The sequence below is a fragment of the Erpetoichthys calabaricus genome, chromosome 13 (assembly GCF_900747795.2).
Source record: "Erpetoichthys calabaricus chromosome 13, fErpCal1.3, whole genome shotgun sequence".
Classification (NCBI taxonomy): Eukaryota; Metazoa; Chordata; class Cladistia; order Polypteriformes; family Polypteridae; genus Erpetoichthys; species Erpetoichthys calabaricus.
Window position 1 is genome coordinate 143144603 of NC_041406.2, and position 22638 is coordinate 143167240.

General features: G+C 43.1%; 1 protein-coding gene across 2 annotated transcripts in view; it reads left to right on the forward strand.

Moving 5' to 3' along the window:
• Window positions 1–22638, forward strand: part of csmd3b (CUB and Sushi multiple domains 3b) — a 1253873-nt gene that overhangs the window by 433170 nt on the left and 798065 nt on the right. For both annotated transcript variants that reach the window (XM_051936007.1, XM_051936008.1), the window contains exon 4: window positions 13771–13965. In XM_051936007.1, coding sequence (XP_051791967.1) covers window positions 13771–13965 — 195 coding nt within the window. The remainder of the gene's footprint in view (window positions 1–13770; window positions 13966–22638) is intronic.

Below are 22638 nucleotides of genomic sequence, written 5' to 3' on the forward strand. Positions count from 1 at the left end.
ATTAATCCCCAAGGGAAAATTCACATACTCCAGCAGCAGCATACTGATATAAACAATATTAAAGAGTGATAAAAACACAGTGCAAATTAAAAAGTGCGAGGCAGGTATAACAGACAATAATCTTTGTATAATGTTAACGTTTACCCCCCAGTGGAATTGAAGAGTCGCATAGTGTGGTGGAGGACTGATCTCCTCAGTCTGTCAGTGGAGCAGGACGGTGACAGCAGTCTGTCGCTGAAGCTGCTCCTCTGTCTGGAGATGATCCTGTTCAGTGGATGCAGTGGATTCTCCATGATTGACAGGAGTCTGCTCCGCGCCCGTCACTCTGCCACAGATGTCAAACTGTCCAGCTCCATGCCTACAATAGAGCCTGCCTTCCTCACCAGTTTGTCCAGGCGTGAGGCGTCTTTCTTCTTTATGCTGCCTCCCCAGCACACCACCGCGTAGAAGAGGGCGCTCGCCACAACTGTCTGATAGAACATCTGCAGCATCTTATTGCAGATGTTGAAAGACGCCAGCCTTTAAGGAAGTATAGTCGGCTCTGTCCTTTCTTGCACAGAGCATCAGTATTGGCAGTCCAGTCCAGTTTATCATTTATTGATGGTCTCATACATATATGACATATACACAAAGTATTATTAAACTTTAAAGTAAACAATCTGAAAAAAACTCCTTTTTTTTATGCATTAAGTAATGGCTACTCATTATAATTATGAAACACCAGTAGCAGCGCACTGCACGATAACGTGCAGTGAATACACTTGTAGTTTTCATCCTCTTTCTTTCTCTGTACGTTTATCATTTGTTTGCTCAGAGGTTCATGTGCTTGTTCCTTCCTGAGCAGCTCTTCTTTTCTCCACCCTAGCGGCCCTCTTCTTCCGTCAGAATCTTTTCGCGTTAAAACTGATTAAGTCCGTGTTTTGTGTTGCAATTACTTAGTACGTTTTATTTAACTTTTCACTTAAGGTGGCACTTAAGTCTTCAGTCTGCCTCAAGAACTGATTTAAGATATGAAGAGGTGGGAGAAGTGACGGCGAAGGTGGTAGGGAATGAGAACGGTGCCCGTACACGTGCCGCATGGCCGCCCTGCTGCCGAAAGTTGATTCTACAATAAAATAAAAAGAGGAATAACTTTGGAGGTCAATCATCACCCCAAAAGCGAATAGTAGACGTCACGTAGTATATGGGTACCAGATTTCAAGTCAATAATTCAAGTGGTTTGTGAGCAACAGGTGATTTAAAATCCTGGACAGACACGGTAGCGTATTATAGAAGACGATAATCCTCTTATGCAAATTAAAGCAGATCTTCTACTACTATGTTTTCTACTACTACTACAACTACTCTAAATCAACAGTACCAGGCTGTATAGTGAATATAAATGTTAATTTTTATGACCCCCTGAAATCCATCCATGAACCCCCCCTAGGGCTCCACGGTCTTCAGGTTAAGAACTCCTGTTCTAGTGAGTCCTAAATCCTGCTGAAGCCAGGAGTAGTGATCTAAATTAGAAAGATTTGCGTCACTGTGAGATTCTGGAGTCACTTAGGAGCATTTTCCTACTCGGGCACTGATCTGCCAAGCATAGACCACCTTGTGTTTTATTGTACAGTGCATAACGTGACCGAGAACAAACTGTCGTAGGCAGGCTAAAAGTCGGGGGCCCTAGCTGGATCGCCCCATTTAATTGTACAGTCATGCGGTGGCAAAACAAAATCAAAAAAGAAATGGCTCTGAATACCCTTAGTTTGTAATTTAATGCTGTAGCTTGGGATTTGGATTTCTGTGCTCCCCTCTCGCCGGCCAACATGTAATGTCTGGTCTTTATAGGGGCAGAGGAGGCGGAGTCTCCTCAGAGGTGGAGCTAGGCATCTTCCTTCACTTGCCCTTCAATGCTATTGGGGGAAAGTGACGATACGGTTAGCGCCTGCGCCCCCTCTTGTGGAATTGTTTACCTTGCCAGAGCCAGGAAGGCGGTCCCCAGGTGCACATGCATGACGCCAGAAATTTCTAACAAGAACTTGTGGATCACAACATTAATTGTATTGTGCCTCAAGGTAGTGTACTCTTTAAAAGTCTCCCTTTCATATGACATTACAGGCAAACGCAACACAGAAGCCCACTTTGTCTGAACCAAATAAATGAAGTGGCAGATAATTATATGAGAAAAAGCCTCCTTTAAAGATTAAGGGGGCCCAGCTGCTCACACAATGCCAATCAGACCCTCAAAGAGCTTACAGCACCACAGGCACCACCACCCTTCGTGGAAGGCAGCGCCATCAATTTTTCGTTTTATTTTTGCCAATCATTTTTAAACACGTATCTGTCCGTCACTATGTAATTATCAGGCTGCCCTTGCCCGCTTTTTACCTTTTATTTGTCCACTCAAGTCATTAGCACAGTTGACAGTAAAACAAATCATATTCTGCTTCTTTGGTGCGTTTAACGTCCATCTCGTTCACTTTTTGATTCAAATTAGAAGTCTGCTTATAAGAGGCAATAATAATTATCTCAATTCATTAAAGAAAGAACATGCAGGGTGGCAATTTAATTATGGTATTTTGATTTCGGCTATTTTACAAAATCAGCAGTAAAGTAATTAGGGAAATGAATAAAGTTGGCACAGAAGTACCTGCAGACATTTTACATATTTTGTATGAGCTATCACTTAGCCAAGCGACTTGGAGAGTTGGAGACCGCTTCAGAGTTTACGTTGTGATCGTGAAGTCAGATAAGCCAGCATGTTAAAAAGACGTGCCAAATAAATCGGTGACAGCCTTCTTTAAGGAGTCCTTATAGGTTTTGTCTTTGGATTATTAAACAAATGAGTGAGTTAGAGGAGCCCACGGCACTGGCGTGTGTGTGTGTGTGTGTGAGGCGTCTTCACAATGCACAGGAAAATCGCACTCATTTAATGGACCACTTCTCTTGGAGAATATTAGTAGGAGACGTGCTGGGGAATTCAATTGAACAGGACCCCTCGAAATACGGTCAGCTCTTGCTAACCGCAATATAGAGAATATAATTTTTTTTTTTTTTTTTGATAGAAATTTCTACTTTGACAAGTGTGCGTTTAGTAGAATTTATGAACACTGGATGTATGGCACAAAAAGTTCATGTGAACAGACCTTAAAATCCATGTGATTGTTTGTGAGAAAAGATCAAGATAGCATTCAGCCAATTCCTAGCGTATCTGTTTTCCTAGCCATTATATAGTGCCTTACACATCAAGTAATCATGTAGTGCCTTTAATATCTGTCTGTCTTACATACTTCTATCTGGTAGTCACAGAGCATCTCTCACATCCTTCCATCTGGTAGTCATATAGTGCCTTACACATCTATCTGGTAGTCCTGTAGTGGCTTTTGTATCTCTTCTTTTTATATAGTGTCTTACACATCAGTCTATTGGTTGGGTGTGGATGACACTGTGATTATCTATTTTATATTGTGCCTAACATATCTATGTATGTTTTACTCCTCTGTCTTATAATGCCTTTAAGTATATTACACCTTATCTATATATCTGTGCCTTTCATGTCTGTCTGTCTGTCTGTCTGTCATCTACTTACATACCTGTTGTATGTAATGACCTTATGCTGTATACTACTTTTCATAGTTATCTACAGTATCTTAAACGTCTGTTTGATATGTGGAAGTGTGTCTGTCTGTCCAGCCCAGAAGTGAGAAGTGGAGTCAGGGTAAGGGCTCCACCTCAGACGAAACAGAAAACTAAACATCTGCTTGTGGAAGTATGTGTGTGTGTGTGTCTGACTGTCTGTCCGGCACGGAAGTGCAAGGCTACTACAGCGTGAAGCTCAGAGAGCCGGCAAGGCGACCCCAAGTTAACATGTTGGAAGAAGAAAGCGACTCTGTTAAAGTAAAACCGCCAAGAAAAGAGAGAAACTCTTACACAATCGAGATGAGCACATCGGCAAAACGGGATCCCTTTTACTTTTCCTCCCGCCACTAACACACAAGCAAGGCGAGCTTGTCGGCAAAATGAAACCTAGGAGAGAAACGCCTAGAGTAGTTCCTTTCAATTGCCTGACGTCTCTACATTTCAGTTTCTTTTCTGATACTTATAGTTTCTAGGACCCCAGGCTTTTTACAGCACGGGCTTACACAGCTTGTGTGTGTGTGTCTGTCTGTCCTGTCTGTCCTGTCTGTCCTGTCTGTCTGTCTGTCTGTCTATCTATATCTATCATACACTAAGCCGCCAGAGACCAAGACACCCATGGAGCACGCAGGACGGAGCCACACCCACCAACTCTAAGACCATTGGATACGATGACGACTCGCAGAGCCACGCCCCCCAACTCGGACACAACAACTCGCAACACAGGGCGCCATTCGCGTTCATCTCTGCTACACTCCACACGCAACTCTGAGCCACGTTGACTTTTCATTATTCTTTTCGGTTGCGACGCACGACCGCGTCCACCATCGCAAACTGTTTTACACGCCATGGTCTTCGAGTTGGTAGGCGGGTCTCCGTGAGTTGCTCTTGCGAGCGGGCACATGACCAGGCAGTGTGTATGCTTCGAGAACGAGGGTGGATGCGGCAGGACCATCTAAGAAGAAGCATGTTTGTCGTGGATGTAAATCACTGTATGCAGCGTGTAAAACCGTTTGTCGCGGATGTGAATCGCTGAATGAGCTTGCGACGGTAGTCCTCCAATTGTCAGTCACGGACAATTGTATGCTGCCCTCTCTCCAGAGTTCCATCTTTTCATTCACCTACAGTTGTATCCTCAAACCCACCCCATTTGGACAACTGTGTCTTTCAGGAAGTGTTCACCCATCAATACATAATTATGCGGCGTATGCTACGCCGCAGGTTGGCTAGTAATATATATTTCTTCATTTACTGGTTACCAATAATTATTGCTATGCTTTAATGCCTACCAATAATATTGTGCCATTAACATCTGTCCTACTGTATATAGCATTTTAAATCTGTTATCATATAGTGCCTTGCACATCCATCTCCTCCTATTGTATAAGACATGCCTGTATTCATATTTATTATATATATCAACTCTCATATCTTCTACCGTATAGTGTCTTTCGCCATTTCAGTTTTCCATTTCTATCAATTTGGTGTTTAGTGCCTTTCACATCTATCAGGATTTCACTTTTTTTTTGGTTACCTACACTTCTCTTCTCTTGCTTCCTCCAGACACTAGTAATAGTGTGAAATTGATCATATGAAATAAAATATCTATCTGATACTTTATTAATCCCCAAGGGGAAATTCACATACTCCAGCAGTAGCATACTGATAAAAACAATATTAATTAAAGAGTGATAACAATACAGTGCAAGGTGGAGAATGCGAGGCAGGTGTAACAGTCCATAACTTTATATAATGTTAACGTTTACCCCCCTGGTGGAACTGAAGAGTCTCATAGTGTGGGGGAGGAACGATCTCCTCAGTGTGTCAGTGGAGCAGGACGGTAACAGCAGTCTGTTGCTGAAGCTGCTCCTCTGTCTGGAGATGATCCTGTTCAGTGGATGCAGTGGATTCTCCATGATTGACAGGAGTCTGCTCAGCGCCCGTCGCTCTGCCACGGATGTCAAACTGTCCAGCTCCATGCCTACAATAGAGCCTGCCTTCCTCACCAGTTTGTCCAGGCGTGATGCGTCCCTCTTCTTTATGCTGCCTCCCCAGCACACCACTGCGTAGAAGTGGGCGCTTGCCACAACTGTCTGATAGAACATCTGCAGCATTTTATTGCAGATGTTGAAGGACGCCAGCCTTCTAATGAAGTATAGTTGGCTCTGTCCTTTCTTACACAGAGCATCAGTATTGGCAGTCCTATCCAATTTATCATCCAGCTGCACTCCCAGGTATTTATAGGTCTGCACCCTCTGCACACAGTCATCTCTGATGATCACGGGGTCCATGAGGGTCCTGGTCCTCCTAAAATTCACCACCATCTCCTTAGTTTTGCTGGTGTTCAGTTGTAGATGGTTTGAGTCGCACCATTTAACAAAGTCCTTGATTAGGTTCCTATACTCCTCCTCCTGCCCACTCCTGATGCAGCCCATGATAGCAGTTTCGTCAGCGAACTTTTGCACATGGCAGGACTCCGAGTTGTATTGGAAGACCGATGTATATAGGCTGAACAGGACCGGAGAAAGTACAGTCCCCTGTGGCGCTCCTGTGTTGCTGACCACAATGTCAGACCTGCAGTTCCCGAGATGCACATACTGACGTTTATCTGCAAGACAGTCCACGATCCATGCCACCAGGTATGAATCTATTCCCATCTCTGTCAGCTTGTCCCTAAGGAGCACAAGTTGGATGGTGTTGAAGGCGTTAGAGAAGTCCAGAAACATAATTCTTACAGCACCACTGCCTCTGTCCAAGTGGGAGAGGGATAGGTGTAGCATGTAGATGATGGCATCCTTCGCTCCCACCTTCTTCTAGTATACTACTGCAGAGGGTTGAGGGCGTGGCGGACCTGCGGCCTCAGGTGGTGAAGCACAGCCGCTCCATGGTCTTCATCACATGTGACGTCAGGACAGCTTGACATCATATAGTGCTCTATGTTCTGTCTGTGTATTCATCTATTTTATTGCGTGTTTCACATCTTCTTACTTTACTGCTGTATTTCTTGCAATAAACAGAAACAGTGAATTCAGAATGTCCTTAGGCCCCTTAATGTTTTTTATTCAAATTGTTGTGTTGCAGCCATAAACTAAAATCATTTCAATTCATATTTTTCCCTCCTCAAGCAACACTCCAATACCCAAAATGATAAAGTGACAACAAATCTTTAGACCTTGTTGCAAATGTTTTAAAACCGAAAACAGTGAAGTCACACTTTGGCTCAAGTATTCAGACCTTTTGCTGTGCCCTTGAAGTTTGGCTCCAGTGTATCATGGAGATGTTTCTACACTTTATCCACCTTTGATCAGTTCGGTTGATTGGACTGATTAATAAAGACACACATCGGTCTATAGAAGGTCCCACAGTTGAGCAAAAACCAAGCCATGAGATCAAAGGAATCGCCTGCAGAGCTTAGAGACAGGATTGAGTTGAGACACAGATCTGGGAAATTTATTCAGTGTTCAAGGTTCCCAAGAACACAGTTGTCTCCAAAATTCTTAAATGGAAGAAGTTTGGAACAGCTGGCTGCCTGACCAAACTGATCATTGGTGGGAGAAGGGCCTGGTAAGATAGGTGACCAAGAACCCAACAGTCAACCCTGTCTAAGCTCCAGAGAATGTGTGGAGATGGAAGAATTTAACAAAGACAACCATAACTGCAACATTCCAGTAATCTGAGTTTTATGACAGAGTGGCCAAACAGAATCTTCTCTTTATTACTGGAGTTTGCAAAATCTCGCCTGAGGGACGCTCAGACTTTGACAAACAAGGTTCTGTGTTCTGATGAAACCAAAATTAGCACCATGTTGGGAGCAAACCAGGCCCTGCTTGTCACCCATTCCAGTGGTGAAGCATACTGGTCGCAGCATCATGCTCTGGGCTTGTTTTTCAATGGAAGGCCCCGGGGACAAGACAGGGTTGGAGATATCCTTCATGCCAACCTGCTCCAGGCCTCAGAGTGGATTGACAGTTTGTCCACCAACAGGACAAAACCAGTGAGGCTTAGGGACAACTCTAAGAATGTCCTTGAATAGCCCAGCCAGAGCCTGGTCTTGAACATCTCAGGAGGGACCTGAAAATAGCCGTCCATTGAAGGTCTCCATCCAACCTGACAGCGCTTTGGGGAATCTGCAGAGAATCCCCAAATCCAGCTGCGGGACGTTTGAGGAGAAAAAAAACCTAAGATGGCTTTGGGCAGGAATCGCTGCCAAAGGAGCTTCAGTTCAGTACTGATTAAAGGGTCTGAGAACTTGTATCAATGTCATATTTCAGTTTGTTAGGTTTAATAAATTTGGAAAAATTCGTTAAATCCTGTTTTCGCTTTGCCATTTGGGGTATTGTATGTTTTTTTTTTTTTGTTTTTTTTTGATGAGGGGGAAAAAAATGAGACGATTTGAGCAGAAGGCTGCAACGGAACAAAATGTGAAAACGGTGAAGGCGTGAAGACTTTCTGAATCCAATGGTTAAGTTTAAACAGACTCGGTTTGCCTCTCCTGTTTTATAGCGCCTTGACATCTGTACTGAAAGCAGATGGCAGAGCTGAGGAGTCTAAACTGGAACTGCGGGACACCTCTTTTCTAAATACGTTCATGCAGACTCTAACCAAGGGAACGCGTTCTTCATTACATTTCTGGGTCTATCCCTGCTTTAGATTGCTCAAGCTGTGCTTCTTTATTAAAACATCATCAGGCAAGGCACGTATCTAATTATGTCCTGAATACTTGTAGGTTAATGCTGCTTTCTGAAGTGACAAAATAAGGATCCTAAAAGGCCTCCATTGAAATGATCCCAGTATTTCCTTAAATGAATATTGTTTGTTCGAGTTTATGAAGATGTTGGCACCGAAATGCCAGAGGGCTGTGTCTGCCGTCTGCTAGGCATACTTGAATGGGTACCAGCTAATACAAGCAAGGACCTCATGTTAGCCATGTTGTTAATGTTTTGTAACACAGTCTGTTTTATTGTTAATATGCCATTTGGAGTGACTTTACTAACTTTGCTTAGGGTCTTCATGACCGCCATCCATGCCATCCAATATGCCAGTCTCCGGGTGCATATTTAAAATGAGTTGCTCTGTACTTAGTGTAAAGGAAAGCGCTTTCTTTAAAATTAACCTGAAGTGTCTGCCATACTCGATGGAAATAAGGGCGGCGCAGCGCTGTGCACGACACAACGTTAGCCGAATCGTAAATGTGCTTTCATAAAAGGAGCTGAAGCACCAGTAAATTACCTGCTGTTTCTAACGTGCGTTCACATATCATACGAGAAGCGCTTCTATAATATTATCTAATCTTGTTTGTTTATATAAACTTTCTTTTATTTCATTTTGTAAACCACTTTGAACTACCTACATTGTTTGTATGAGAACGTGCTATAGAAATAAACATTGTATTGCGGTAAACATGTCTGTCTGTCCGCACAAAACCACTCAACACCAAAAGTGGGCTGCTTTTGTTGAAAAGTGGCTCACTTATTCCCCTAAGAAATTTGTCACAACAGCTCAACTTTCGAATAGATCAGGGTCTTCGCAGTTTTGAAATCGGTCTACCTTATTATGTTAAATAAATTTTCAGAAATTCCTTAAATCCTGTTTTGTCATTTGGGGGCTTGAGTGAAATGAGAAGTGCGTGACTTCAATTACCAGTTACTTTACTGTTTCAAATTTGCCTAGAGTGCACATACACCAACTTGTATATCTGGTATTTTTGCCTTTTTTTGTGTTTTTGTTTTTTTAACCTCCATTAGCCACTACTGATGGCAAACAGATCCCCAGTACAAGTTAATGAAGCACCAGCAGATTACATGCCCGTATGGATTGTCATGTGGAAACCGATGTGATGCCCCGGATACCCATAGCCATGGGCTTCTTGCTTTTCCCAGGACATTGGTAGTCCTAACCTAGATGGACTACAAACACACAATGAGGACACAGACTACAAGTACGGTGTAAAAGTACATAGTGCATTTGTTCAAAACTAACAACTGTGTTCCAAAAAGTGCAGTGCATCAGTCCTCAATAAATACACACATATATATATATATATATATATATATATATATATATATATATATATATATATATATATATATATATATATATATATAATATAAAAAACGCTAAATATATTCCAAATAAGTACAATAAAGTCAGGAATACAAGACTGTAAACTGTTTTATATACAGTATTAATGGAGCATTTCCTTACGATAATGCAACCATGCAACAGGTTAAGACCCGGCCATGTTTTCTACGTGTGTATCCACTGAGACGCCTGGTTGTTGTGATCGTCCGGCACAGTTGGTGTGTAATTTGGTGCTCATTGATGACTCCGAATGCAGTATGGAGTCCTCTTCTTCACACCAGCTCTTCCAGCACTCAATATGGTGACACACAAACACTGCTCCGCAGCAGTTTAAGGAATCATGAAATATGTCATCTCCATGAACCTAGTCATAAAATGACTCTGCTAAATGGCCACCACCTCGGAATATATTTTACTGGATATGAAACCTGACCGGTCATATTCATATTGCGACTCAATCGAGAATTTTACAAAGTCACCTACACTCGCCATTACGTGTGATTTTCAGTTTCGGCATCTTTAGTGAGACCAGAAAAACTTCTAAAGAGTTTAAAGTAGCAATCCATTAACACAGAAATAGTCAAACAGCACTAATTGGACGCAATCTGCAAAGACCCAAAGCAAATCTTACACTGGCCATTTGGATTTCTGCGAGTGGGCACAAGTCAATGTAAAAATGAATTTCTCAGTCTAGATTCTGAGATTTATTTTAAGAAAGCATTGAAGTGAAATGAATTTAAATTAAATGAACATTAGTGGTGCTGATGCATTATCCAGCCCAGCAGTAGAAAGCAGAGGTGGTTGCAGCAGGATGTCGGTGCCGCTATGAGCAGACATCCTACACTCTGTGGAGAGAAGAACACATCAGCGGAAATGACACCAAGCAATAGCATGAGGCCGAAGCCACCAAAACTAAAACGCAACCCACCAAAAACGCGTTAAAGGTCATCAAATGCCACGGTGATAGTTGCTGGCATAACATAACGCTACAAAATTACAATATTTTAACCAAATGCAGCAGACAATATTCATTACACAATTAACACTGAAATAAAGCATCACACGTATGTACAGTGCAAAGAATATGAACACCACGCTGGGTGTGTGCAGCAGAGATAAGAGCTCACCCGGTATGGACCTCCCTCGGTAACGTCGAATAAAGGGCCGTCTTCCGAGTTGGGCCTCCTCATTAAAATGTTCTTTCATAACGTTCTACCATGTCAGCTGCACTCTGCTGCTCAAACCTTCTTCTGCTGAAATGTTAGATTGAAACATAGAGACCTTCCACATCTCGTCAGTAATGAAGTAGCAGGAGTTCAATTTCAATGATTTTCTAATAGCCTTACCGTGTTTTTTCTAAAATGAAGCTGTCTGCTTGGGAGTCATCAACAACCTACAATTATTAGCAACTCTGAACGTTTGTCCAAGCGCCTGCCTCAGGGAACGATGAGTTACCACCAGCCAATCTGGGCACACAATGGAATCGTACTCTAAAAGAGCATCTGGCAATCAATGTCACCTATGTTTTATGAATTTACAAGGTGTTACTGTATATATAATATAATTATAAATAAATAAAATAGATGCTCCGTGTGTGTGTGTGTGTGTGTGTGTGTATGTATGTATGTATGTATGTGTATATATAATAATATACACACACAACACTGAATCCGGAGTGCCACAGTGGCCATAGGGTTTCCTTTCTCAATCAGTGACCAATTTCTACTGTTAATTGACTTCTTTTCCTTTCATTGTAATTGCATTGTTTTTTTAACACGCAGCCCTCTGAATTGCTTCTTGTTTCCTTAAATGGCATCCAAATAAAATTGGGACGTGAAGTGAGCCAAAAGATGAGCAGCTAAGTCGGGGCCTCAAACTCCAACCAATTTCACTCTAACCAGTTTGTTAATTAGAAGCCGATTCTCGTCATTAATCAAAGCCCTTATTTAATTTCATGGCTCTGCCACAACAAACATTTCTTAAACTGTTCTATTTAAATGTCTTTTTTTTTCCTAAGACCACTGTCATAATGTTTTGTGGACCTGAGGAGAACAACATTTCTGAGACCTCCATCTTTCTTAATTTTCAGATTTGGTATCATGAACATAGGAGCCCTCTCTGATAAGCATGTGTGACTTTATAATATATATATATATATATATATATATAATAGAGATAGATAGATATATATATATAATATAGAGAGAGAGAGAGAGAGATAGATACTTTATTAATCCCAATGGGAAATTCACATTCTTCAGCAGCAGCATACTGATACAATAAATATTAAATTAAAGAATGATAATAATGCAGGTGAAAAACAGACAATAACTATGTATAATGTTAAATGTTAACGTTTACCCCCCCCCCCCGGGTGGAATTAAAGAGTCGCATAGTTTGGGGGAGGAACGATCTCCTCAATCTGTCAGTGGAGCAGGACGGTGACAGCAGTCTGTCACTGAAGCTGCTCTTCTGTCTGGAGATGATCCTGTTCAGTGGATGCAGTGGATTCTCCATAATTGACAGGAGTCTGCTCAGCGCCCTTCGCTCTGCCACAGATGTTAAACTGTCCAGCTCCATGCCAACAATAGTGCTTGCCTTCCTCACCAGTTTGTCCAGGTGTGAGGCGTCTTTCCTCTTAATGCTGCCTCCCCAGCACACCACTGCGTAGAAGATAAATATATATATAAACAATAATAATCATGACATTCGTAGTCTGAATCACAATCTGATTGTATGGGTGGTTACCAACGCTTGTGGTTGGTATGCTAGTTGGCAAACATCCGCCACGATCCCCGAGAGGGGGTGCAGTGAGTGTTTCGCCCTAATTCTGGGCTCATCAGGCGTAAACACGTGTTGTATACTCTTTGCTTTATTTGACAGTAAACTATGCAGCATATATAATTAATATAATATGCATGTATGTGTGTCTTAGTTATATGTATCTAAGTTTTGACTAGATCAAGATGGCATTGGAGACGGTTAGGAGGAAGATAAGGCGAAAGGGGCAAGCTCAAGTGGCCTTAAACTGGAAGTGACTTTAGTTGTCATCCGCCAATGATTGTCTGATTTTCAGACAGAAAAAGAAGAGTGGCATTAGGTGACCATGACAACCATCGACTCCTGGTGGAGTTACTGTTTGACAAGCCCTGAAGTTGTGGTTCAAGCGCATCTGTGTGACCATATATGTGACTGTGTGTGTTTATAAGTGTGTATACATGTGTGTATATATATCATCTCTTAAAATATTGAAATGACCAGAAAGGTTAGGGGTAGGGTGCAGTTATTCTGGTTGTGATGCGAGGTAGAAGTGTGGGTCAGTTGATTGTTTACAAACTTGGTGTTTGGATGCATGCTAAAAGTGTTCCATACTCCATTCCATACACACACAGTATCTATCTATGTGACGGTCTGGCATCCTGTCTGCCTGCGCCCATTGCTTGCTGGGATGGACTCCAGGTGCCTGGTAACCCAACCCTGGATAAGCATGCATAGAAAATGGATGACCAAATATGGCCTCCCTGTCTGTTTGCCCACACTGGATTAGTGTTTTGCAGCCAATGTTCCCATGATGTGCAAATCCCAATTGGACTGTTGATGGCTGCCCACCCTTAATAGACCTCCATGATCAAATTATGGTTGAAGCACAGATCAGGTCAGCAGGGTCAAACCATTTCTAATGCTTTGAGCATTCCCAGGAGAACAGTGGACTCGATAACCGTGAGATAGATAGAAGTGCTTCCAGACTTCATCCATTTATCATATGGTGCTTTTCATATCCATCTGTCCAGTGCTTTTATATATATTTATTAATCATATGGTTATCTCTCTCTCTCTCTGTTATATAGTGCCTTTCACTTTATCTGTTTCACTAATTTCAATGTGTGTGCACTTGTCAATACTTCTGGATCCCGCACAGTTAATCATTGAAGGCTTCCACTATCGCGGTCCTGTTTTTATCCACGCCGCACAGAAAAGCCCATCCACAGTAAACTCTCTTCCCAAAAAACAAACCGTCTGACCGTTTAGAAAGCTTATGTGTTTTACTTTTTTTTCTTTTACTTTTCTCAGAATTACAAAGCAGTTCATGTGGAAATCCCGGAGTCCCACCCAAAGGAATTCTTTATGGAACGAGATTTGACGTTGGGGATAAGATCCGGTACAGCTGCGTCACAGGATACGTTCTCGATGGTCACCCTCAGTTAACCTGCATAACCAACACAGGCAATGCTGCTGTCTGGGACTTCCCAGTGCCAATATGCAGAGGTAAGCATTTTCATTCTTTATGTAGTTGATAACTAATTTATTCTCCTTTTATATTATGAATGAATTGTATTATATGCTGTATATTCTATTTGGACATACTATAGCCATACCTATAGTGAGGATCGGTTTTGTTTTCATCGTTCATTTTCTGCCTGCTTTTAACTTCGCTGAATGACAAAAATGTAAAAAATCAACACTCTGAAATCTGTTGGGGGTTCACATTTAACAAATAGTCCCAGACAGAACATAAGAAATTAGACATTCAGTCCATCAAGCCCGTTGGTTTAGCTCATAGCTAAGCTGTCCCAAATGGGCTTGAAGACCAAAGAGCAATTCATTTTTCCTCAGCAGCACCTGAAGTGGGCCGCCACTCGCCGGTCCGCACTTCTCGTTTTTGCTATTTCGAGTACAGGGAGTTTTTCAGGCGTATCGGAGTTTCTCTTGGCCTTGTGATACAGTACTGTAATGATGCAGTTGTTAATCAGCTGATAATGTAGTGACGGGAGGACCTCTCTGGTCTTCTGACATCAAATCCAGGGGGTCATGGATTATTTTTCCACTTGATGTGCTGATCTCAAGAATGAAAGAGTATTGAGGCCATTTGGTCCATTAAGCCTACTTCATAGGTAGGTTGTTATCCAGATGTCATCCTTGCGCTCTTTAAAAGTTCTCTGGTGTAACCGGAGTGGGCAGCACCGCCACTCTGAGTGAATGTTGTAATTTGTTTGTTTTGTTGTTTTAGTATTATCTTATTGTTTGTGGTTTGTTGTTCATAGACACAAGTGAATTCTGTCTTGCCAGTTGTGTTTCATAAATGTCCCTAAAGAGTTGACCGAACTGTTACCGTTACGCCGCGATGCCATGTTGCTTTTCTCATGGGCACTGCCATCTTCTGTCTTTCACTGCAGCAGTTGCTATGAGTGATGTTCAGTGTCACACCGCATGTGTCCTTCTGGCCCAAGGGTTTAAAGATCCACTATCCATACAATCCCTGGAACCCGAGATTAGGTTAAGAACTGCACATTTCCTAGCGATCTTTCTTTATTTTGGTGTGTTTCTGATTCAAGACTTTCATTTCTGTCCTTTTTGACTAAGAGTTTGGGTTCATCCTTTTGGTTTTGACGAGAGATGGGTTTATGATCCCGGCATTGCTTTAAGATCTTCTCTCCTGATCCTCTACTTAAAAATCCTTACCGTCTCTTTAAGGCAGAACAAATACTACACATGACAGAAAAATAATAATAATAAACAAAGATGTGATTATTAAATATGGAAATTATTGGAAAAACACGATGTACAAAATAACCAGAGCATAACCTTCTCTCTCAACCAGTCTACATAAGTCTTGACACTCCGTCCATTCTGAAGAGTGGCTTGAACACTCAAGAAACCCACCATCTCCCTAGCTGTCTCTCTCCATCTCAGATTTACCTTTCTGCCCCTAACAGTGTGCCCTCCTTCCAACTCCTAGGGTTACTTGAGGCTGAGCTCTGAAATCTCCTCCAAGGTCATTGGGGTCCATAACCCTCCTCCAGCCTAGACATCCTTCCAGAAGCTCTGGGGTCCCTGCACTTCTCAACCTAAAAGACTCGGACCCTTGAGTACCTTGTCAGCTGCTCATTTGTATCTATGACAGTAAACCGCCCCCCAGTGGACAGGGAGGAGAACACTGGTTAAGTTGGCAGATGATGCCAAAGTAGGTGGAAGGGCAGAACCAGTTAAATTGTTAGAGGAATCTGGATGGCATACAGGCTTCTGTAGATGATGATGATATACTTTATCAATCTCTGAAGGGAAATTCTTTTTGCCTGACCTTTTGTGGGACATTTGTCACAGATGAATTTTAATGGAGTGAACGTAAAGTGTTACATGTAAGAAGTAGAAATGTAGATTTGAAATCAGCGATGACAGGTCAGGCACCTAAAAGCAGTGCCTTAAGAAGGACCTGGGAGTCGTAGCGGACTCACCACTGGCTACATCTGGACAGAAGCCATTAAGAAGGCTAATGGAATGTTCGGTTATATAGCGACCTCAAGCCCCGCCTCCCTGCCCGCCTTTTCCTGTCGCTCCTCTACTTAAACTCCGCCCTCTTCAGAGTGGATAGAGATTCAGGACCTTTGCAGTAAAGAGGCTGTGAGTGGCACCCGGGGTGTGTCACTCGGCGCAGTGACGGGACAAACCCGAGTCCGAGTCCTCTTAAAGAAACACAAACCCCACTTTTAAAGTGAAGGGGGGAGCCCAGGTGTGCGGGTCCCAGTCATACAACACAGAAACTAATTTTTATAATAGCCATCCTGGCTTTATGGTATTTTAGATGCTGTTTTTGACAAATATACACACACCTATCAATAAAATTATTTAAAATATTGTCACTTCCCGAGAACAGTAGGATCTGGAACCTTCCAAATAACAGCATTCTGTGCTGGTAAGTATAATAAGCACTTCTTAGCTGTGAAACTTTAGGTAGGTAATAATACTTTATGCATATTAAAGCACAAACATCATCTTTATGAAAAATCCTCTGCTGCATGTAAATGGGGAAAAGATAATGATGGTGCCATTGTTTTAAAGTATTGAGATTTATTGTACTGTGTTCTGGACAATTATACTGTGCATCGCCCATGACCATTTTTAAATAAGGTCTTTTCCTAGTGTATCATTAGTTTTGGGAGAATGCATTTAATAGGCAAACGTGACAGCGGCTTTATCATTTTTTGCTGGCGTTAGGAACAAAGGGCATCACAAAACTGGGAGATTTAATGTTAAGCAAATGAGAAAAATTTGAAACAACCCGAAAAAGTACATTTGAATGCGGCAGCCAAAGTGTATAACTTTCCAAAAACAACGTGAAACCATCTAAAGGGAATATTTGATTTCATTAAAGCTTGGATTCAATTTGTGCTTCAATGTGCGAAACAAATTTGAAAATGAAATTTCTCACATTGTTCCGGTCGTCTGAAGACGCTGACAACAAGGTTACCGCCATGCCAGGCATTAAAATGTTCTGGAAATAATTTACTCTGTTTATTACAATATGCGTCGTCCATAAGTGGCATCCTGTCCAGGGTTGGATCTCGTTTTGTGCCGAATGGGGCTGTATAAGCTGTGGCCCCTGCCATCCTAAACTGAATAAATGATTTGGAATATGGATGGGTATTGGAATTGAATGGTTGGACCTCTTGATTAAAACATTAATGAAGAAGGCAAGACACCTAAAAGCAGTGCTTAAAAGAAAGACCTGGGACTCGTAGTGCACTCGCCGCTGGCTACATCTGGGCTGAAGCCATTAAGAAGGCTAACGGAATGTTCGGTTATATAGTGACCTCAAGCCCTGCCTCCCTGTCCGACTTGTCCCGTCGCTCCACTACTTAAACTAATTTCTTCCAAAAAACCATCGTCGTGTTTTGAAGGTCCCTAAAGTCTTACTGTCCACCACACTACTTGATCGCTTATTCCAAGTGTCTGTCGTTCTTTGTGTAATGAAAAACTTCCTAATGTTTGTGAGAAATTTACCCTTCACAAGTATCGATCCACTGGACTGGTTCCCTTCATAATTTTAAATACTTCAGTCATGTCACCTCTTAATCTTCTTTTGCTTAAAATGGCCTCATCTGGAGTCCTGGGTGTAGTTTTGGTCTCCAGGCTACAAAAAGGACAAAACAGCACCATGTTATAAGGTGGTGATCAGCATGAGCTCAAGCGTGTGCAGAAGGAACTTGGAGTCCAGCTCAGGGCGGTGAAGGAGCAGTACAGGAGAAAGCTGAAGCAGAAGTTGCAGAACAGCATGAAGGAAGTGTGGGATGGGATGAAGATCATCACTGGCTGCAGCTCGAAGCGGGGTGCCACCATCGAGAGAGACGTGAAGAGAGCAAACCAAATGAACAACTTCTTTAACAGGTTTGACCACCCTAACCCACTCTCACCTTGGAGTACTACACCCTCCACCCATCCTTCTGCTGATACCAGCATAGGAGAGACATCCCCACCCACAATTACAGCAGCGCAGGTGAGTAAAGGGCTGAGGAGACTTCGTGCCAACAAAGCAGCGGGTCCAGATGGAGTATCGCCACGACTGCTGAAGGTCTGTGTGCTGGAGCTGGGGAGTCCTCTACAGCACATCTTCAACCTGAGCCTGGAACAGGGGAGAGTCCCGAGGCTTTGGAAAACATCTTGCATCACCCCAGTCCCAAAGGTATCGCGTCCTAGTGAGCTGAACGACTTCCGGCCTGTCGCTCTGACGTCACATGTGATGAAGACCATGGAGTGGTTTCTGCTTCACCACCTGAGGCCACAGGTACGCCACGCCCTCGACCCTCTGCAGTTCGCATACTAGGAGAAGGCGGGAGCGAAGGATGCCATCATCTACATGCTACACCGATCCCTCTCCCACTTGGACAGAGGCAGTGTTGCAGTAAGAATTATGTTTCTAGACTTCTCTAGCGCCTTCAACACCATCCAACCACTGCTCCTTAGGGACAAGCTGACAGAGATTGGAATAGATTCATACCTGGTAGCATGGATCGTGGACTATCTTACAAACAGACCTCAGTATGTGCGTCTTGGGAACTGCAGGTCTGACATTGTGGTCAGCAACACAGGAGCGCCACAGGGGACTGTACTTTCTCCGGTCCTGTTCAGCCTATATACATTGGACTTCCAATACAACTCGGAGTCCTGCCATGTGAAAAAGTTCGCTGACGACGCTGCTATTGTGGGCAGCATCAGGAGTGGGCAGGAGGAGGAGTATAGGGACCTAATGAAGGACTTTGTTAAATGATGCGACTCAAACCACCTACAACTGAACACCAGCAAAACTAAGGAGCTGGTGGTGGATTTTAGGAGGCCTAGACCCCTCATGGACCCCGTGATCATCAGAGGTGACTGTGTGCAGAGGGTGCAAACCTATAAATACCTGGGAGTGCAGCTGGATGATAAATTGGACTGGACTGCCAATACTGATGCTCTGTGCAAGTGAGGACCGAGCAGACTATACTTCCTTAGAAGGCTGGCGTCCTTCAACATCTGCAATAAGATGCTGCAGATGTTCTATCAGACGGTTGTGGCGAGCGCCCTCTTCTACGCAGTGGTGTGCTGGGGAGGCATCATAAAGAAGAGGGATGCCTCACGCCTGGACATACTGGTGAGGAAGGCAGGCTCTATTGTAGGCACGGAGCTGGACAGTTTGACATCTGTGGCAGAGCGACGGGCGCTGAGCAGACTCCTGTCAATCATGGAGAATCCACTGCATCCACTGAACAGGATCATCTCCAGACAGAGGAGCAGCTTCAGCGACAGACTGCTGTCAAAGTCCTGCTCCACTGACAGACTGAGGAGATCATTCCTCCATCACACTATGTGACTCTTCAATTCCATCCGGGGGGGGGGTAAACGTTGACATTATTCAAAGTTATTGTCTGTTTTTACCTGCATTTTTATTACTCTTTAATATTGTTTTTTGTATCATTATTAATCCCAAGGGGAAATTCACATACTCCAGCAGCAGCAGCAGCATAAAGTATCTATCTATCTATCTCGTCCTGAGATGAGCGACTAGGCTGATGTCAGAGCTACAGGGGATGAATTATGAGGAAAGAATAAAAGAGCTGAGCCTTTAAAGGAGATGAAGAGGAGACCTGACTGAAGTGTTTAAAATTATGAAGGGTATGAGACCAGTGGATCGAGACGTTGACTTTAAAATGAGTTCATCAAGAACATGGGGACACAGCTGGAAACTTGTGAAGGGGAAATTTCACACAAACATTAAGAAGTGAACCACGGACACATGGAATAAGCCACCAAGTAGCGTGGTAGGCAGTAGGACTTTACGGACCTTCAAAACTCGAGTTGATATTATTTTGGAGTAGTTAGGTAGACAGGATTGGTGAGTTTTTTATTGGGCTGAATCAGACCCACCGCCACGAGGACGCAACCATGACACCTGTCATGGGGCCCCGAGCAGCGGGAGGCTAAAGCTGTGGCAATTCAAATTGAAATCCCTGCAGTGTTCAAATCAGGTCGGCATCACAACAGACCAAGGTGTCTTATTGAGTCTGACGGATCTGACGCAGAAGCAGATGATCAGGAACCCCAAGATCCAGAAGTAAAATTCAGAAGAAGCCCATTATCACATGATGATGAATCCCTTAATTTCAGAATTGTCCAAGCGTTTTGAAAGCCTAAACTACACGCGTCGCCTTTTTTTTTTTTTGGTCGGATTTTAAACTTTAGGAGCGTGAGCCCAGAGGAGATCTCGGCCACTTGTGCAAATTTAGATTCAAAACATTCAAAGGATCTATCGCATCGTTTGAAAGATGAGGCTATTCACGTCAAGAACGTGTGTGTGACACAAATGTTAAGACCCGAAGGTGGGCACTGTGATCGTTGATATCGTATCATGAGATACACATACAGAAATAAAAATGTTGCAAAAAGATAACATTGACTCAGTAATTTTAATTCAGAGCTACCACACCCTTCACGCATCATGAGACACAACATGCGATACGATATTGTATAAATTGAATTACGGTTGAGCGAAATTTCAATGTGATTGACGTAGCACAGGCACGTCACTCGATCAGCTTTGGGAGGCCAAATTATCGTAGTATGGAGCCGTTTGGGACCAGGTGCTCAGCCATAATTGTCAAGGGCCTGAGATTTTCTGTCTGTGGGACTGGCTGAATGGCCTGTTCTCTTCTAGATTGTTCTAATGTTTAGTCCTCCACTTGTGTTTAAAGGCCAAACAAGAAGGCATTTGTGACGACACCAACTCGTGTATCGGAGTGGTACAACAGTTTGGTTCAGAGGCACACAGGTCTGACACTACAGACACCACACAGAAAGCGATGGAGTATAGGATTCCAATCCTGGATGGGTGGATCTGTGGTGATGTCGGTGCTAACCACTGCACCACCATGCCTCTCCCTTGACGGGCACACTGAAGTGCAGCATTTTGCAGAAATGCTTCAGCCACTTGAGTGGAAGTTAATTAAATGACTTGTGGAAGCAAAAGGAAATTTAGAGAGAGAAACCCCAGCGAAAATCTAATTAAAATTAATAAAGTATCTATCTATCTCTATCTGTCTATCTGTCTATCTGTCTATCTGTCTATCTATCTATCTATCTATCTAAAGCAAATGCTCGAAAGCGAGAGAGGGTCACCATGCTAGTTGATGGGGGGAAAAAATAGAAATAGATCTGCTTTACATAATGGTGCTTGGGGTTGGCCAAGGGACAATACTTTAGGGATATTAAAAAACAAAGGAGGCGTTCCATGATGAAAGGAGCCCAACATGGACAGCAACTCCCAAATGGTAAAGACTCAAGGGGGGCATCGCAGTGAAAGCTGGTCTTAAACTACACGCGTCCCAGTTATTTTCCTAGCTAAGCTACACTTTCAGCCATTAAATCAAATTAGACTGATATTTTTCTTCTTCGTATTGCCTCCCAGACTGGTGAGCGGAGAGCCTCGGCCTTCGGGAACACCACCGTTGTGTGGGCCTCCCTTGCAAATATTCTCCTAATCCGCTCATCCGTCTGAGCCTGCTTTTGTTCTATACGGGTTCATGGGAAACAGAAGCTTATTCCAGCAACATCAAGCACAAAGCAGGAAGTGATCCTAGATAGACTGCCAGCTGCGTTCTCCTAATTAGGGTCTCAGTTCAGACTAGCATTGAAATTCGCTCTTCTTGCTTCTCAGTTTCTAAGCCCTTGTGAAGGCAGAGGCTGAGTGACAAAGAGACAGCTTCGTTAATGTCACCAGGAGGTCCTCTGTTTGCAGTGATTGAAAACGCAGTATCTTCCTGACCAAGGCTGGGAGCCTCCTTTAGCTCAGGTGGCTAAGAAAATCCTTCTGAGGTCCATTGTAATCCATGCATCTCGGGTTTGTTGGCTGACCAACAGCAGATAGCGCCCTGTAAATCTGTGAGCCGAGATTGCTTAGCGTGTGAGATCAAGGCAATACACTTGGCGTAGTCGGCAGGATTTGCACTGTGCAGGAGTGGAGTGTGCTGGTCAGAACAGAGGGATAGTTCGGCTGGCATTTCCAGGAGGTACGCCGCTCGTAGTGTTTAGGAAAAACAGCCTCTGCTCGGCCAAAGCTGAGAGTCTTCCTCTTGCTAAAGCCATCTTTGGAGAGCTGTTATAATTCAGACATTGTTTGTAAAACAGCGGGCCACCAAGCATTTTTCAAATCTACACACATCAGTATATCCCTGAGAGAAGAATGTTCTCCAAGTTGTCTTTGTTGTTGTCAAAGTGAATGGCATTGCGCTCTTCTGCTGCCGAGCTCCAGTTCCACTGGTATGGGGGGGTATCTTTCCCATCAAAATCTATAAGTGTACTATAATGGTAATAGAATTGCTCTACCACATCCAGCTTTTGAGAAATCAAGGTTTAAATTGAATTATTAATTATTTTAATTATTTATTTAGACTGGGGGGGGGGGGGGGGGGGGGATGATTAACTACACCTCTATTTGTTTTAAATACACGCTCAATGGCCACCTTTATTAGGTACACCTTGCTAGTAGCCAGTTGGACCCCCCTCTTGCTTTCAGAATTGCCTCAATTCCTTAGATATTTGTGTTAACAGGTATACCTAATAAAGTGGCCGGTGAGTGTATTTCTTACTTCTACTGCTAAAAGTAGTAACACAATAGACACATTAGTTTGT